Source organism: Microcebus murinus, chromosome 10 (genome assembly GCF_040939455.1).
Source record: "Microcebus murinus isolate Inina chromosome 10, M.murinus_Inina_mat1.0, whole genome shotgun sequence".
Classification (NCBI taxonomy): Eukaryota; Metazoa; Chordata; class Mammalia; order Primates; family Cheirogaleidae; genus Microcebus; species Microcebus murinus.
In genome coordinates, this window is record NC_134113.1 from 35,257,583 (window position 1) to 35,275,412 (window position 17,830).

The following is a 17,830-nucleotide window of genomic DNA, read 5'->3' on the forward strand; positions in this document are numbered from 1 at the left end:
TGCGGCAACAGCGCGACCCAAAGTAGCACAGGCCAGATAAGTAGAGGTCCGAGTTGAGGCGATCGATTGCTTGAGTTTGATGACGTATTTTGGGAGCGTCTGTTGTGATTTTTCTGGCGACGGAATTGGTCTGCGGAAATGGCGCCGGTGAAGCTAGCACAGTGGCAGCGGAACGGGGGTTTGGGGACACGTGGCGAAGGGGGTTCTTCGGTCGCATTCAGGAATAAGAATGTGAAACAGAGGATATGGCGGCCTAACTATTCTCAAGCCTTCGTGGGGAGCGTACGGGAAGGTATGTAAAAAAGCAGCCATTTATAGGTCCAAGCTTGCCAATTCCCAGTGTACGTGTTCCGCCGGAGCTCCGAAGAAGGGTTTCGGAAACAGACTGGGTCCTACTTGGGGTAGAAGAAACCAGTCCTAAGTTCACTGATGCTGTGGGTTTCGCAGAGCTCTAGATGAAGACAGGGCAGCGTTGCTAGCTTTAAAGTTTTAAACGTCTTCCCTGCCTTAGCCCCATTATTTCATCAGAACTCTTTTTCTCTGTATTTTTCCTGTGACACTGTAAGCAGAGAGTGTCTACTGGTCCTCTGAATGTATTATTATCTGTATCTGCGCCTGTACTACGGTAAAGGATAGAGAGGACAATGTCAGAAACACACTGCCCCAAAGCTTTGCTGATTACAAATACTCGTTCTTCCTCGTCTTCGTTCCAGTTTATGTTTTTCTTTTTGTCTGTAAAGTTCCTCAGATCGCATATGGAATGTATAATATAAATGTTGAATAAGTTCAGCCTTGTGATAATTGCTGTTCAAGAAGTCATACACCATCTTCTTTTACGCTGAAGTATTTTCGAAAAATCAATTGTATATATAAGTTTCTCCAACATAAAATAACGTGTTTTTCTATCTTTAAATTTTTTTGAAGAACCTGATTAAGCGTTTTTAGATGAATGAAGGAATTTGTTTTGATTTGTGGGTACAGTTGTAAATCTCAGGTTGTGCAACACTCAACTAGTCAGTTTTTCTTTAAGATTCTTATTTGCATGATTGTTCTTTGAGATGATCTGCACGACTAATGTTAGCCTGGTAGTTTTGCAAAGGGTCGACTTGCTTTTCAATCTATCAACTCAAATTTGTTGCTTGGAATAATCTTTTAAAGCAAAACATAAAAAAATCCCAGCGTTGGAAATGCTGTAAAATGATGTAAAAAGATTTTGTACATGATGATGTAAAAAGATTTTCATTCCTAATTAACGACTTCATTTTTCACTCAACTTATTTTCTGTGAAAGTAATTTTGACTTAATATTCCTCAATGTAGGACAAGGCTTTGCATTTCGGAGGAAACTGAAGATTCAGCAAAATTACAAGAAATTGCTATGGAGGAAAAAGAAGGTTCAAATATCTCAGGAATCCCAATTCAAAGATCGATACCCAGATCATCTGAAACATCTATACTTAGCTGAAGAGGAAAGACTCAGGAAGCAACAAAGAAAAGTTGACCAGCGTTTGTCAGAAGAGCAAGTTGACCAAACTTTGCCTGACGAACAGCATAGCATTGACCAGTGTTTGTCTGAAGACCAGTATAGCTTTGACCAGCCTCAGCCAGAAAAACAATGTAGCAAGACAGTAAAGTATGTATTTTCTTCTTTTGAAATTCTTTATTTTATGAAAGGCATTATAGGACAATTTATTTAGGAATTGGAATTTTTCTCATTTAATGTATTTTATAAGTCAGTGTAATTAGGTGAACATATTTTCATCGAGACTTTATTTTTAGCTTCAATAACCAATGTAGGCTAGTTTAGCTTAATTGAAAAAGTAATGGAATAGGAATTAAGAGATATGGGACTTGGATTTCTGCTTCTCAAGTACATGTAATTTGCATGGACCATGGCTAACTACTTTTATTATATTTTTTTTTTAAATAATTTTTGAGAAGTTTATAAGTCTGGCCATTAATAGCTTGAGTTCTAGAGCCAGACATGACGTGTTGCTGCCCCAGCACCCTTTTCTCTAATGGGAACAATAATACTGTAATAAGTGTGTACTTCAGAGCCACCATGTTGCACAAGAACAGAATGGATCATTCCCATAAACTGTGGTGTTCCCTAAGTGTTTTATGACATTGTTGTAAAGACTAAGTGAATTAAATATGAGACACTTAAGAAGGTGTAAGATACTTCATTAGTGCTTATGAGTGGTAGCTGCTGCTGCTACTCTTATTATTAATCTGGATTTTCTGCAGAAGACTGGAAATGGGTTGTAATTAAAAAACAAATGGACTTTGGGAGGCCCTGAGGCAGGAGGATTGCTTCAGGCCAGGAGTTTGAAGGAAACTTGAGCAAGGGTGAGACCCCTTCTCTACAAAAAGTAGAAAAATTTGCCAGAAGTGGTGGCACGTGCCGGTAGTCCCAGCTACTCAGGAGGCTGAGGCAGAAGGTTCTCTTGAGCCCAGGAAATTGAGGTTGCAGTGAGCTGTGATCAAACCACTGCACTCCAGACTGGGTGACAGATCGAGACCCTGTCTCCAAAAAGAAAAGGGGGTGGGTGGCGCATAGCTCCATAACACTTTGGTTTTTTAAGAGCTATCTTATAAAACTGTTACTGCACATACTTCAAGTAAAAAACATGCTAAGATCTAAACTGAAAAGAAGCCAGGTGTTACTTGGGACTTTAATTTTTTATTTCACTAAAATTTTATCTTTTAAAGTAGTGAGCTAGTAAAAGGACCCCAGGGAAAACATAGTTGAAAATAAAGGCAGAGACACTAAAAGTTCAGTGTTTTCAGTAGGCTTGTGCATGATATTATTAAATAATGAGTGTAATGCACAGGGAAAAGTTGAGCACTAGCAATGTAGATTTGAGTCATTCCCAGTGATGATTGAAGTGAAGGAGGATTAAATCGTGAGACAAGAGAAGGTAAAAAATCATTTTTAAATATTGCTTTTTATTTTGAGGTGAAAACAGGAAAAATTTATCATTGGAGAAATTAAGGAAACGTCTCAAAACTAGATAAAGAGGGAAATACAGTTGACAACTAAGTCCACAGAGGAAAGTTGTGAGAAGAAGGGTAGTTGATAATCAAATACAATGGTCCCTCATTATTCACAGGGGATATGTTCCAAGTACCCCCAGTATGCCTGAAACCTTGAATAGTACCAGATTCAATTGTCATCAGTTGGAACACATTTATGTTGATGTCTTCTAATCACAAATTTAATGCTTTTTCCATATTAAATCATGCACCATGGCCATAACTTTTGCAGTTTGAAGTATGACAGCAAAACTCACATAATTTTATGGATGGAAGAATTGTTCTTACTGTAAATCTTGGCAATCTCAGCATACAAATTTTTTCTTAAGTAGAGAGCTTTTATCTTTTCACTTAAAACATTTTATGGCATCTTTTTGTCTTAACTGAATTATCAGCATCATTACTCTTGTGCTTTGGGGCCATTATTAAGTAAAATAAGGGTTACTTGAACATCGCAGTGCAATACTGTGACAGCCAATGCGGCGACTACTAAGTGACTAACGGGAGGGTAGCATATACAGATTGGATGTGCTGGACAAAGAGATGATTAACATCCCAGGTGGGACAGCACAAGATTTCATCATGTTACCCAGGGTGGTACATGATTTAAAACTCATGAATTATTTGGTTCTGGAATTTTTCTATTTAGTATTTTTCAGACTATACCTGACTGCAGGTAACTAAAACCATGGAAAGTGAAACTATGGATAAGGGGAACACTATTGTACTATAGAGTTCAAGGAAAACAACTGAGAACGAGTCTTTGGATTTGTGGACTAGGCAATCACTGGTGACTTTGGAGAAAAAAATTTCAGTAGAAACCTTGATTAAGCTTTCAGCCATACATAAATGTGGCATTTGAAGCCCTGGTCATGAATCTGTCTGCCCAAAGACAGAGAGTATGGAGACTAAGAAGGGAAGCACCTGTACCTTAGGGGAAAAACTTGGAATGAGGAAGACAGAGGCTCTAGCATGACAGACTAAGAAGGAGCAATCAGAAAGGATCAGGAGAGAAGAATATCACCCAACCTAAGGGAGTGAAATTTTCAAAAATAGTGAGTAGACAGTTAAAAGATACTGAAAAGTCTCCACTGATCATGATATTTGACTACAAGGTCATCACTGTGTTGACATGGACACCTTGATTGGAGTGATGAGAACAGACATCAGACACAAAAAAAGTTACTAAGGAGTGCATGAGAAGTGACAATTAATTCACTGTTCTTTCTAGAAACTTGACTGAGAGGTTGGGGAACAAGATTTGTAGTTAGAGGGGACATATAATCTAAAAATGGGTAATTTATGCATTTGTTTACTTTGAGAAAGGAGCTACTAAAATATATTATGGTTATGGAATGAATATAATGAAAAGAGAAAAGGTTATTATTGAATCAGGTATCCTGAGGAAATAGATGAAATCCTAAATGATTGGATTAGCCTTGCCAAGAGGAACATCTTCAGAGATGTGAGAAGTACTTCAAGCTAGAACAGTTCTAAATGGGGACTAAGGTCCAAGGTGTGGTGACTCACGACTACAGCAGATGAAATGGAATAGTGACAAGGTAGTCAAAGAACACTGAGATTAAAATTCATGAACGCTCATAATTTCTATAATAATTCTTCAGTTTAATCTTTCAATCTTTTATTTCTATCATTCATAGAGTGGTTTCTTTTTTGTTTTATTTTTTAACATTTTAGGACCTTTAAATCTTCCTGTCTATTCACTCATTGAAGTAATTCTCTGAGAATCTCCATTTATCACCTTTTAGTTAATCTATAATCTTAAAAGCTACAACTGTTTTTAGTATCTTATTTGGACATTTTATTATTATTTTCCCTCTTTTTTCTCCACCCCTCAGTTAATTTACTTTATGACGTCTTACTGTGTAAGTGCTATATTTAACATAATTGCACCATAATTTTGATTAAATCATTTTAATCCTTGTGACTTATTTGTCTTAATTTATTGTATAAAGGTCCTTTAACGTTCCAAAGCAAAATAAAAAGAAAACATCAAATCAAAAAGCACAAGAAGAATATGAAAAGGTACAAGCTAAGCGTGCTGCTAAGAAACAAGTAAGTTCTATTAATACTTTAAAAATATTTAGCTATATTTTTTCTTATTTCTCCTAAATGTATATGCCTACTCTGCTTCTTATTGTTGGTCACATAGTATTAGCTCTGTAAATATTTGTTGAATAAATGAATGGTCTGAACAGAGGGGGAGAATTGCATTATGTTCAAAATCCTTGATTTGTTCATTTTATCTCAGGCAATGCTAGTACCATGTTTCCCTGAAAATAAGACAGGGTCTTATATTTATTTTTCCTCAAGAAGACACCCTAGGGCTTATTTTCAGGGAATGTGTTATTTTTTTTTAAGTATGGTACAACAATCTACATTTATTCAAATATAGTTAAGTCGTCTTCTGGAACATGATCATAACTCTCCAAACCCTGAATTCCATCCTGAATTTCTTGTGACTCTATTTCATTTAGAACAATTGGCCCCAATCTCTCATGTCGAGCAATAGAGCTCTCATTAAATGAGCAGCTCTTATCCGTGTAACCTGCTTGTCATCTTTACCGCTCCGAGACAAAATGCATGGGTTGTGCAGATATGCTGCATAGCCACGCTCATCATTAGGTCTTATTTTCGGGGTAGGGCTTATATTGTGCAAATGCTTAGAAATCCTGCTAGAGTTTATTCTATGGGTAGGTCTTATTTTTGGGGAAACACGGTAGGTAAAGAATAGGATTTTAAACATTGTGCTCATAGGTTAATAATATGAGCATCAGGGACAATATTCTTTAGAGTATGGTCAAGGAACTTGTACTTTTAACACATGCCTCAAGAGATTGTTATGTATAATAAAATTTGGAAACCACTGACCTAAGAAAAATACAGATGATTTTCATGATCTTACACTGAGGCATGTAAAAGCCAGAGGAGAGGTGCTAAAAGAAAATTTTTACCATAGAGTTGGTCTTGTCTATTTAATAAAAAAACCACTAGCTTAACTTAGCAAAATGTTGCCACTCTATTATCATTCAGAAGATCAGAATTATAGACTAGAATTAGACTTTTTCCAAATGAGTAGAACAAAAAAATTTCCTATCTATAGAACTAGGGCTTTGTGATCATTAAAATTAATAGTTTCTTAGAACTTACAAATTTGAAATGTTACTATAAAAGCCAACACCATTACGCATGAGAAATCAAAATTGTGAAGAGTAGTAGTTAAATAAGGACCTATAACTGATGCTAAGGATATTACATTTTTTTTTTTTTTTTTTACTTTGTTTAGAGAAACTTCTTCGGGGTAAACTTGACTCCATATAGCTAAATTCACAGATTGTTATGCATTTTTTAAAATAAATAATAAGATACTGTGCCATTTGAGAATATAATTTTAAGTGATGCAGCATAGCATCATGGAAAATTGAAGAGATTTCGAATTCAAAACATCTAGATAGATACGAGACTCAGCTGTACCAGTTACTCAGGATCTTGAGCAAGTCACTTTCAATAGCACTGAGCATCAGCTCCTCATGTGTAAAATAAACATAACCTAGTGTAAAAAGTTTGAAAAGAATGGAACATGCTATAATTTCACATATGATGTATATGAAGTATGTACGAAAGCACTTTTTAAATTATAAGTTACCATGCTGTGTAAGGCTGTGTCATTTTGAGTCTATGTGTTACAAGAATTGAAAGACAGTACACGTATTACATTATTTAAGAACTTCTGTTTCACTTTTATACGTAATTTAGTAAGGATATTGTCGTACCTTTCAAGTAGCGCTTTTCAGGTCTATATTTAACTTTGAGTTATTTTTCCTTATACTCAAACTTGAGTGTTTATCTTAGCAAATCAAATGAGCATGATAGTTGTTAAATGCTCAAAATCATAATGCCTGGCAGAATGCTTTGTCCATATATAGTAAATAGTTATCAAGTGTTTTTTGAATTAAACCTATAAATTAGTCAGATGGAAAATTAAAAAGAATATCAGATATAGATTTCTAGAAATGATGTTTTTAGTGTTATGTGGAAAAATAGATAATCTCTAAAAGCCCTTCTGCCTCTGCAATGAATTTAATCAAATAACATCATTTTATATATATATATTTATTTTCTCTTTTGCAGTCTAGTTTTATTTGCATACAAATGATTAAAACTTTAATAACTTTACATTATTCTCTGTTAGAACATGTATCATTATAGTGTGAAGGCAAAGAGGATACGCTGTTTCAATTGTGGGAAAGAATTCACATTTTGCAAAATATAAGAGACAAATCTTAAGAGTATTTGCATGGTGATAGCTATTTCAAAACAATTTCTAAACTATATCTACTGTTTGTTACTAATGAAAGCTACATTTGTTAATATTTCAGGAATTTGAGAGGAGAAAACAAGAGAGAGAAGAAGCTCAAAGGCGCTACAAAAAGAAGAAAATGGAAGTGTTCAAAATATTGAGTAAAAAGACTAAAAAGGGCCAACCAAACTTGAATTTACAGATGGAATATCTTCTTCAAAAAATACAAGAAAAAAATTGAATCATATTTTTTTCCTCAGAGGTTAACATACCTGCTGCCCTTTGACTTCTTTTGTATGTGTAATAGGTACATCCTAACAATGAATTTGATTTGTCAACATAAACTATATTGCTGAACTCTACTAATATAAAATGTCTAAATATTTTTGTTCTTATAAAAGAAACTTTTCTATATATACTCTACATAATATGACGTGTTTCTTATTTGTTTGCCTCTGAAGGAAGGTTGTCCTGAAGAATGTTTTCAAAATAAGGGAGCAGAGCTTCTAATGAAGTATTTCAGTGAAAAATTTCAATTTAATAATCAGCTATATGCTTTTGAAATTCATTTTAATGATAAAGGAGGCAAAGACTCCCCTTGGATTATCTATTTATTTATTTAAAATTAAGTACATGTTACAGGCAGATAGACCTTTCAGATATTTGGGTGCTGAAATAACCTTCTGCCTTCACAGTATAACAGGGTGTTCTTTGTAAAGCAAGTTAGCTTATGAACTCAGAGAATCTGATATTTATAAACATTCCCTTAAATGGAAGTACATAGCTTGTTCGTGTAAGATGTTTTAAATGATGATGGAAACTCAGCAGTGTCACAGCCAGAATTAAGATTTTGAGATCCTGTGGGACCCTACACTGTAAGAACATTGTCACTGTGTCATCCCTGTTGATACTCTGTGAGCTGAGGGAAACTACTGAAATAATTGTTTCTCCTGCCTTGCAATTAAGGCAAAAGTTCAATAGAAAGTGCTTAGGGAACACTGAACTTACTTTTTTTTTTTTAGGAGATTGGTCTCACTCTCTTGCCCAGGCTGGCCTTTAACTCGTAGTCTCAAATAATCCTGTCTCAGCTTCCTGAGTAGCTGGGGCTACAGGTATGTGCCACCATACCTAGCTTGAATGTATTCTTTATTGCATAGAAAAACAACACTTGGAATTTTGTAATACACTATATTGCATTTAAAATAAGCAGCCCAGAATGTCTAAATTTTGCTATATTGGCAAAGACAATACATCATGATGCACAGTAAATATTTCAATAAATTATTTCATAATGATTTTATGTCTGTGCTTCTAGATGCTTTATCATGACATGCTTTATCATGCTTCTATCATGCGTTATCTCCTTAACATGGAAGGAGATCTAATCTTTTTGAGAAAGGAGTGAAAATTAGTTAAGTATATTTTAACTCTTATTAAGCAGCTACTGTGTGAAAGATTCATGTTAAGGAGTTATTCTTTAAAAAAAAAATCAAGATTTTTACAGGGGAGTAAATGACAAATAATGACATAAGAGGGCAAAAAATAATTGGTGACAGTCATATATAAAACAAAAGGTCCAGACTTTAATGCAACAAAGAGTCACCCAGGGAGCTTCTTAAAATGCACATATTAGCTCCCTGTTCCCATAGATTTGGATAATGTAGATGGGCTCAGTAATGGAAATTCTAACAGGCAACCCCAGTGATTCTGTTGTGGTTGGTCCTTATACTGCACTTTACAAAGCATCGGACTAGGGCCTCAGAGAAGAAAGAGATTTTGTAGAAGAAATCAGAGAAAGTTTCATGGGTAAAATAGCATGTAAGAAAAGCCTTCAAGGCTAAGATTAGAGGTGAAGATAGCATGAGGAAAATTACAAAGAGAAGGAAGTTTAGATATTTAAATATCTAAAAATTAGTTACAAAAACATGTATATTATCGTTATGTATGGGGGATAACTCATTTGTTTCCTTCCATATGGAGGGGGCACCATCAGCCTCATGGTCTTCTTAACTACCTGTGCCACTTATTCTGCCCAAGAGAAGTAGAGTGACATCCAAATGTTAAGTTTGAGAGGAAGACCTGGGTTTCCAGCAGAGTGCATGTACTCTTGCTTGCTGTTCTCACACTGTAAATTGTAAAGAACAGGCTTTTTTGATGAATGGTGGAAGGCGATGGACACAGCAGGGGAGAGGCCAGTGTTTTAGGGAATGTATCTAAAAATTTGTGCTGCATGTGTCAGTTCATTAAGAAATAAAACAGGAATAAAATTTGAGGGAGCACATTATGTAAGCGGAAAGGCTTTGGTGTGGCCAGAGCTGATGGTTTCAGGCTTCAGACTTTAATATATATGCAGGGAGTTCAATCTCAGTAGTTTGTAGAGCCTTTTGTTAGGGCCTTTAATTTGATTTTTGTAAGTGTGCAGTAGGCTTTTAATTGCTTCAGTTTAGGCACGAGACTTTAAGCCTTAAGGCACATGAGATTTTGACCTGAAACTTAGGGTAGCTTTGTCCACGGGAAATTGGTAATTTCTATAGAGGCAGGGTGCAATACTGGGTTTTAATAGCAGAGGTGTGCAGGCCTCCACAAAGAAGCAGTGTGGAACTGGGGTGGTGGAGACACATAGGTTTCAACAAAGGCATAGAATGTGGAAGTAGGGCTCACCCAAATGCTGGTCTCCTAGGCGGCCTCAGCAGATGTCAACCCAAGGTGAGAATTAACGGGTGACTGGCTATGCTGGCATCAACAATGATGCTGGTATGTGCAGGCTGCTGCATGGTGACCTTGACCTATCTTAAATATGCATGTGTGAGTAACAGGCTTGTCAAGTGCTGCTAAGCCATTGGAAAGCAATCTCATTTGAGGTAAGAATTTAATGGAGAAAAAGAATATTAATACCTATACTAGACATCAATGACTATATCAGTATTTGCTACTTTTAAACGTCAAGGCAAATGTATGGGATACAGAGTTCTGTAGAATCTCAAGGTCTAAATTGTTCATGACAGTCATTGAAACACAGTGTAAAAGAAAAAGTTGAATCTAGAGATTTTGAACATACTAGATGAGAAGGATAAGAACCAGGTCAAAGGAGAACTGGTGATTGAGACTGCATCTCTGCATATTCTGTACTTTGTAAGAGGGCATCAGTGTTTCAAATGCCATTCTCTGAAAGAGTAAGATAATGGTGTGCCATGGTAGATGCATGGTGATAAATTTGCCCTCTTGATTCCAAGTTCTTCCCATTTAGTTTATGTATGCAGGTCATGTGACTAGAACGCTGCTGAAGCTAAGGCTGTCACCAGTTATCCTCCTTCCTGCAGATCCGTGGGTTTCTATTATAGAGTTTCTGCTATATATTGTCTTTGATAATCACAACTACTGGATTCTGGAAGCATAATTTTGTTCAGGATAACTGCCATTTAAATTTGCTGGGTGTGAACCAAGTGCTGTGATTATCTTGGCTGATTTATTAACTCTAGACCTTTTGTAAATTGAGACACACCATAGACTTGATGTTGAATTCACTTAACTTTTGAGGTGTTGCATGAGTTGTATCCCAAAAAAAGACACCCAGGCTGCAGTTGCTGAAGGAATCCACTGAGGCATTAAGAAAATTTCTGGCTGTGAGTGAATGAAATAAGAATCTGGGAAGGACTTTAGTTAGACTTTTACCTTATGACAGCAAGGAATTTGATTCTGGGTTTTGATTTTTTAGTCTTGGGACATTAACTTGAAAGGTAACTTGATATATGGACTTAATTTTCTTCCTAGGAATTTGCATAGGGGAAGATTTATACTAAAATGTGGGACACTGACATTTTGCAGGCATTTTAACGATGAGTGGTCTTTATGTATTTGGATAATTCCCACTGAGACCACTTGATTGCGTCATCCAGAGTTGATAGAGAGCCCTACGGTGGAAATGTACACCTTATGGGCCTGGTGAAACTCAGATTTATAAACAGATTCAGTGTGGTATTATTGGACATATTTAAAATGTACAATTTGGTGAGTTTTGACACATGCATACACTTGTGAAACCATCACTGCAGTCACCTACTCATCACTATCACCTCCAAAAGTTTCCTCAGAACCCTTTGTAACTGATCATCCCAGTGGCTCTCCAAAAGAGCCAGCAGATAGTGGCAGAGGCAGCCTCTGATGTCTGTCACTATATAGTCTGCTTTTTAAAATATTTTATAAAATTGGAATTATATACTGTGCACTGTTTTTTGGCTTCTTTTAGTCAACATAATTATTTGTAGATTCACCCATGTTATTGCATTTATCAACTGCTTGCTCCTTTTTATTGCTGAGTATTCTGTTGTATGGATATACCAACAATCTGTTTATCCATTCACCTGTTGATTGTCATTTGGGTTGTTTCCAGTTTTTGGCTCTTACAAATAAACTACTATGAGCATTTTTGTATATGTCTTTTATGGGCATATGCTTTAATTTCTCTTGAATAAATACCTAGAAGTGGAATGGTTGAGTCCCAAGGTAGGTGGATATTTAACTTTTTAGGAAATATAACATCTATAAAGAGATTAGGCACTGGAAAAGTGGCTTCCTGCTAAAACTGAGAAAGTAGTTTATTAGGGGTCCAACAATGACACCCCTCCAAGGACCTCAGTAGTATCCCATTGTATCTCCTATATTATATCTATTTGCAGGGTAGGTCTTCCAAATCCTAGTGGATACACATGCTGTTTTTCTACCTAACATCTTACCACTTAATCCCAAACTGTTCTTCAGAGTACCAATGAAATAACTGGGAAGAGTGTCTCCAGCAAACACTGATAACCTATTATCTTACCATTCTCGTTATTTTTACCAATTTCAGTTGTGAGCCTTTGCTCCAGCTAACTTACTGAGACTTACAGCAATATGAAATTAAATGTCTTCCAGAAGGCACTACATTAAAATAACCCAAATTATAGTATTTCCAGTGCATGTAGTGGCCTTTCCTGATGTGCTGTTAGATCAGGTTTCTTATACTTTTGGGGCTAAAGATTCTACTGACATGAGCAGAATATTTGAAATTGACCTACTGAGGTTTAAGTGAATCCTCATAAACTCCCACCGAGGTCATTCTAATATCCACACAAACCCAAAAAAATTTCAGAAATAAAACCAGTTATTGAGTCTTTGTAAACACAAGGATGATTATATCTCAGTTCTTGCAATACTCCCATATAGCCAGTTGAGAAGCCTATCAGAAAAGGCTACCATTTGTTCAAGAACGCAGAGTAAGCAATAAAATTGTGATTCCTAGATTCCTGGTAGTGCCCCATATGAAAGTGTCCTGTCCTCTAATTGCTGAAGAAGTAAATATTTCATAGTGGTATATTTATGTGCAGCTTTCTTGAGTAGACATGTAGATAAAGACAGTTAATATTTGTTTGCTATTTTGTGGAAAATTAACAACATATGTGGATGATTATAACATAGTTTCCCTTACCCTCAGTTTTGCTTTCCAGTTTCATTTACCCATAGTCAACAGCAATCTTAAAATATTAAATAAAAAATCCCAGAAATTAATAATTCATAAGTTTTAAATTGTGTGCTGTTCTGAGTAGTGTGATGAAATCTCATACCATCTTGTTTTGTCCTGCCTGGGATGTGAATCACCTCTTTGTCCAGAGTATCCAAGTAGTGTGCACCTGTTACTGCCCATTAGTCACTTAGTAGCCATCTTGGTTATCAGATTGAAAAAACATAAATGAAGTTCAGTACTATCCACGGTCTTAGGCATCCACTAGGGATCTTGAAACATATCCCCTGTGGCTAAGGGGGGCCTACTGTAGTATATACTCCTTCTTATTTTTTTTTTCAATCTAAACAAAATAATTTTATTTTTCTTTAAGGGTTCATTCTCCTACAGTATGTAGATGATTTATTGCTGTGCCCTCTTGATCTAAGTAGTTCACAAGAAGACTCCATATATCTCCTTTCAAGATAAGCTAAAAAGAGACATAAGGAATTGAAAGAAAAGTCGTGATTTTGTGAAGAAACTGAACAAATTATTTGAGTCATGATCTATCAGCACATGGGAGTGTTCTGTGCACTGTAACAGAGATAATTCCATTTTAATAAAGCTCTAAAATAAAAGACAATGAAAAGTTTTTTGGGTTTCCTGGTTATTGCAAGCAATAAATACCTTTTTTTGTTTGTTTGTTTAATTGCTCCATCGTCTCATGAGCTTACTAAGACAGTTCCTGAACCTCTCTCATGGGATGCAAAAGTAGAAAAAGCTTTCTCCTCTTTTAATTACTGTCTTCAACAACCTCCTACTTTATTTTTAATCATGTCAAAACCTTCTTTCTTTTGTTCAAGAAAAATAAAATGATGCATTGGGAGAATTAACTCACCAGAAGCCTGTTTGTTGCCTTAGTTAGCATATCTCTTGGCTTGGTAACTAAGGCCTAATATTCATGTTTGCAAGAGGTGGCAACAGCTGCCAAACTGGTAGAAGCTTCTGCCGCTATGGTGTTTGCTTTTCACTAACTCTATGGTTTGCACCTACTGTACAGTCATTGTTACTTCTAGGCAACACTCAACATATCTATCAGCAATTTTTACATTTATGAAATAATTTTATTATTTCTTTTATATATCAGTATTTAACATTGTTCAACTCTTAGCTAGCAGGTGAAATGTTTGATTATAGCAATAACTCAGGGGTTAAGCATACTCTGGTCAGATCTTACAGACACCCTTTTTGTTAATCCTGATTTAATATGGTCTATAGATGTATTTTACTTTTAAAAAATGACAATGGCATCCTCCCTTTTTTGTATCCACTGAACATTCAGCCATTAAAGCAGCTCTATTATATTGTATTGAGTCTTCCCAGGTAGCTGAATTAATAGCTCTGAATAAAGCCTGTATTGTGGCAAAAGATAAAAGAGTAGATATGCTTTAAGAATTGTTCATGATTGTGGAATGTTTTGAAAACTGAAAGGATTTATGACCTCTTCATGTATTTTGAGTCCCAGTAGAAAAGATATCAATGACTTAGTGGAAGCTATTGAAAACTCACAAGGAGATCATGGTTATTAAAACAGGAGTTCATATGCAAACCAAAAGCCAAGGGCAGTCCCCTTGCAGTGTTACATGCTAAATGAGCTGCTTTTACCACCCCAGCTACACAGGATGCTTTCAAGTTGACATCCATCCCAACCAAACCTTTGGAAGAATAATTGCCTGAGTGTAAGCTGGCTATTGTTGACCCATGGTGATTAGCTCAACCTTCTGAAAGACAAAATTGGCCATCACAGGGATCTTCTTTCCATAAAGATAGATTTTGGAGATTTGGGGATTGGTGTCTTATAGCACCAAAATCCCACCAATAAAGCAAGGTCAAATTACTCTGATTGTTCACATTATGGAATGAAAAAACAAATTTTTATTGCATCAAATAAATAATGGTGGATAACAAGCATAGCACAGGTAAATCTGTAAGATGAGACATTTTTCAGTCCTGCTTGTCAAGACTCTTCTGAGGATTTACAAATGGGCTTTATACAACTACCCAAATCTTTAGGCTATGTATACACATTAATTATTGTTGCTAAAATTTCTGGCTGGATAAATGGTTTTTCCTTGCTGGAGGGCTAACATTGTCACAATTGTTAAAATGCTATTAAATTTCACATTCCCAAATGGAGGAATTCATTTTATGGGAACAGTCATAAGGAAACTGTTAGATCCTTCCATTAACAAAGAAAATTCACTTTCAGTATTACTCTAGTCTCAAGGAAAAACAGAGAGTAAATGAGACATTAAATATGACACTGCATGAATTTTCATAAACACACAATTTGCCCTGGTCTAAATTTTGTGATTATCATTAGTAACCATGCAGTCTTCTCCTCAGAGCTCACACAGACTTTGTATAAGATTATGAAACCTGCCTTCTGCCATTGGGAACAGCTTCACTAAGAAATATCTCTGTTTATGGCAACACAATTCACTATTGCAAGGATGTGGAAACAACCCAAGTATCCGTTAATTCATGAGTGGATTATTAAAATTTGGTATATGTTTACAATGGAATATTACTCAATTCTAAGAAATGACAGTGAGTTAGCACTGCTTATATTATCCTGGATTGAGCTTAAGCCCATTATCCAAAGTGAGGTGACACAAGATCAGAAGAATGGGATCCACATTTACTCGCCATCAAATTGGTACTGACTGATTAACACAATGATGCTCAAATGGTGGTGGTGTTCACCAGGGATTCGGGGTTGGGGGTGGGGGTAGACCCACATCTGAGGGATGTGGTGAGCATTGTGGAGGGGAAGGGCATACCTGTAACCCTTCTTGAAATAAAAAAAAAAATATATCTCTGTTTTCTTACATGCAGATCTACTTGAATGCTGTCAGGAACCAACCTGCTTTACTCAGTCATATCCATTTATCCAAAGGAAACAACTTATAAAATTTAGCATGACCTCCAGCCCAGGAAGTGTGTCTTTTAGAAGGCATATTGTATTAGTTTCCTAGGGGTACAATAGCAGAGTACCATAAAATGAGTGGCTTAGAACAACAGAAACTTATTGTCTTAAAGTTCTAGAGGCCAAAAGTCTGCAATCCAAAATCAAGGTGTAGAGACAGATTTATTCCAGACCTCTCTCCTAACTTGTAGTAGCTCCTTGGCTTGTGGCAGCATAACTCCAATCTTCACATGGGGTGTTCTTCCTGTGTGCATGTCTCCGTCTACAAATTTCCTTCTTTTATAAGGACATCAGTCATTGTATTAGGGTCTACCCTAATGACCTATTAATAATTTTTATTGCTAATGTAAAGACCGATCTCCAAATAAGGTAACATGCTGAGGTCCTGGGGATTATAACTCCAATGTGCCTTTTTTAAGAGACACAATTCAACCCTTAACGTGTATCAATGTAAAAAAATGTTTTATAACATTGCTAGACGACCATTTCTGTTCCTTCTAGGGGCTCATGTGTCACTGTGGAAACAAACTACCAACCCAAATCAGTGGATTTCCACTCATAAGAGATCTTAAACTGAGGCTACATCAGAGTTTCCAGAAGCAGACAACTCCATAAGGCAATCAGTCACTCTGTCCATGAACCCTAAACCATGTCATCTCCTGTGTCTGAGAAAACAAAGTGAAATACAGTAGAATGAATTTCTTTGAAAACTTTTCTCTCTTTATAATTATCATTCTAATATTCTTTGGTGGTTTAGCTCAAATACTATGAAATCACTCATTTTTCTCAGCATAGTTGAACTTAACCATATTCAGTTATTAGTACTGTCTATGCAAAATACATGATTGCAGTTAGCTGGTGTATTTGCAATTGCAACAATGGCTGTGAGCATGTGGGAACTTTCCTTGTAATGTACATTGAGATATGGAGAATATCTCAATACTACCAATCCCTTGTAATTGTAGTTATTATGTGCAGGCATCTGTGATTGCTTTAGTCCCTAATGACCATAATCCACGTGAGGTTTGTGAAACCTTGTAATTCTCTATAGAGGCAAGGTTTACCTGATCAAAAACCACACAGGTCATGGGATCTGAGTGGGTACAGCCTTTACTGTAAATCAATCTTAGGGATAAAAATACTAATAGAGATGGGGTCATCACAAATATGTGTAACTTTCAGCAATATTTGAGAGATGGAAAATAGTATCAAAATGACGGAGGCAATTAACACCAGAAGGTCTTTAGTATAAGTTTCCTAAGATTGATTTTTGATTAACTCCTTCCTGTATATATTGGGTTTGTGGAACTAGAGCTTATCAGATGTTACCTGCTACTTGGCTAGGTTTAGTAATTTAGCCTGCCTTATGTCCACCTTGCAGATTGTGCAGAATCCATTAGAGATGGCAAAGCAATATTTGGTTCATCAAAACAAAGCTCATTACTGGCTAGAAGGATTGGTTGGTTCAATGAAAATTTCTACTGGTAGTTGTATTTATAGTAATATGTACGATGTGATTGTATAGTTTTCAGAAAATTATTATCTCAATAAGCCAGTTCTATATTAAACCTCGGATAATATGATGACAGTTAAATGATGGTTCTATTCTAGAGTAGACTGAATTTGGTATAGTCAAACTTTCTCCTTTGGGATAGCTGAAAAATTGCAAGAAGGAACTGATGAACTTTGCCCTGAAAGAATCAGCCAAATGCCAAAATCCCAAATTAAGGAACTCACACAGGAGAGTTTAGATAGTCTAATACTGAAATGGGTACAACACAAACAATCCAACTGGTCTAGTGTTTACTTAATCCACAAACCAAGATATAGCCATCTAATGGACATCACTGAAAAACTTCATTTTCCTAATATAGAATAGGGATAGTTCATGATCTTGGGGTTATAGAGAACCTACTCCATTTTGCCTCCTCCAAACTTCTTTTATTGAAGCCTCCAATATTTGATCTTTTATTACATAATATATACATATGTATTAATGCATGTATATA

At 35.9% G+C, this 17,830-nt stretch overlaps 1 protein-coding gene across 1 annotated transcript; it reads left to right on the forward strand.

Annotated features, from left to right (window-relative positions):
• CCDC59 (coiled-coil domain containing 59) lies at window positions 1–13,484 on the forward strand. Its single transcript, XM_012749539.3, has 4 exons — window positions 1–292; window positions 1,320–1,632; window positions 5,012–5,111; window positions 7,436–13,484. The coding sequence occupies exons 1-4, from the start codon at window positions 139–141 to the stop codon at window positions 7,595–7,597; spliced, it is 729 nt and encodes a 242-aa protein (XP_012604993.2). The 5' UTR covers window positions 1–138; the 3' UTR covers window positions 7,598–13,484.
• Window positions 13,485–17,830: the final 4,346 nt, after the last annotated feature.

Coding starts and splice junctions, on each gene's coding strand:
- CCDC59 (XM_012749539.3), top strand. CDS start 139: ATGGCGCCGGTGAAGCTAGCACAGTGGCAGCGGAACGGGGGTTTGGGG. Junction 293..1,319: donor CGTGGGGAGCGTACGGGAAG/GTATGTAAAAAA, acceptor TCCTCAATGTAG/GACAAGGCTTTGCATTTCGG. Junction 5,112..7,435: donor AGCGTGCTGCTAAGAAACAA/GTAAGTTCTATT, acceptor TTAATATTTCAG/GAATTTGAGAGGAGAAAACA.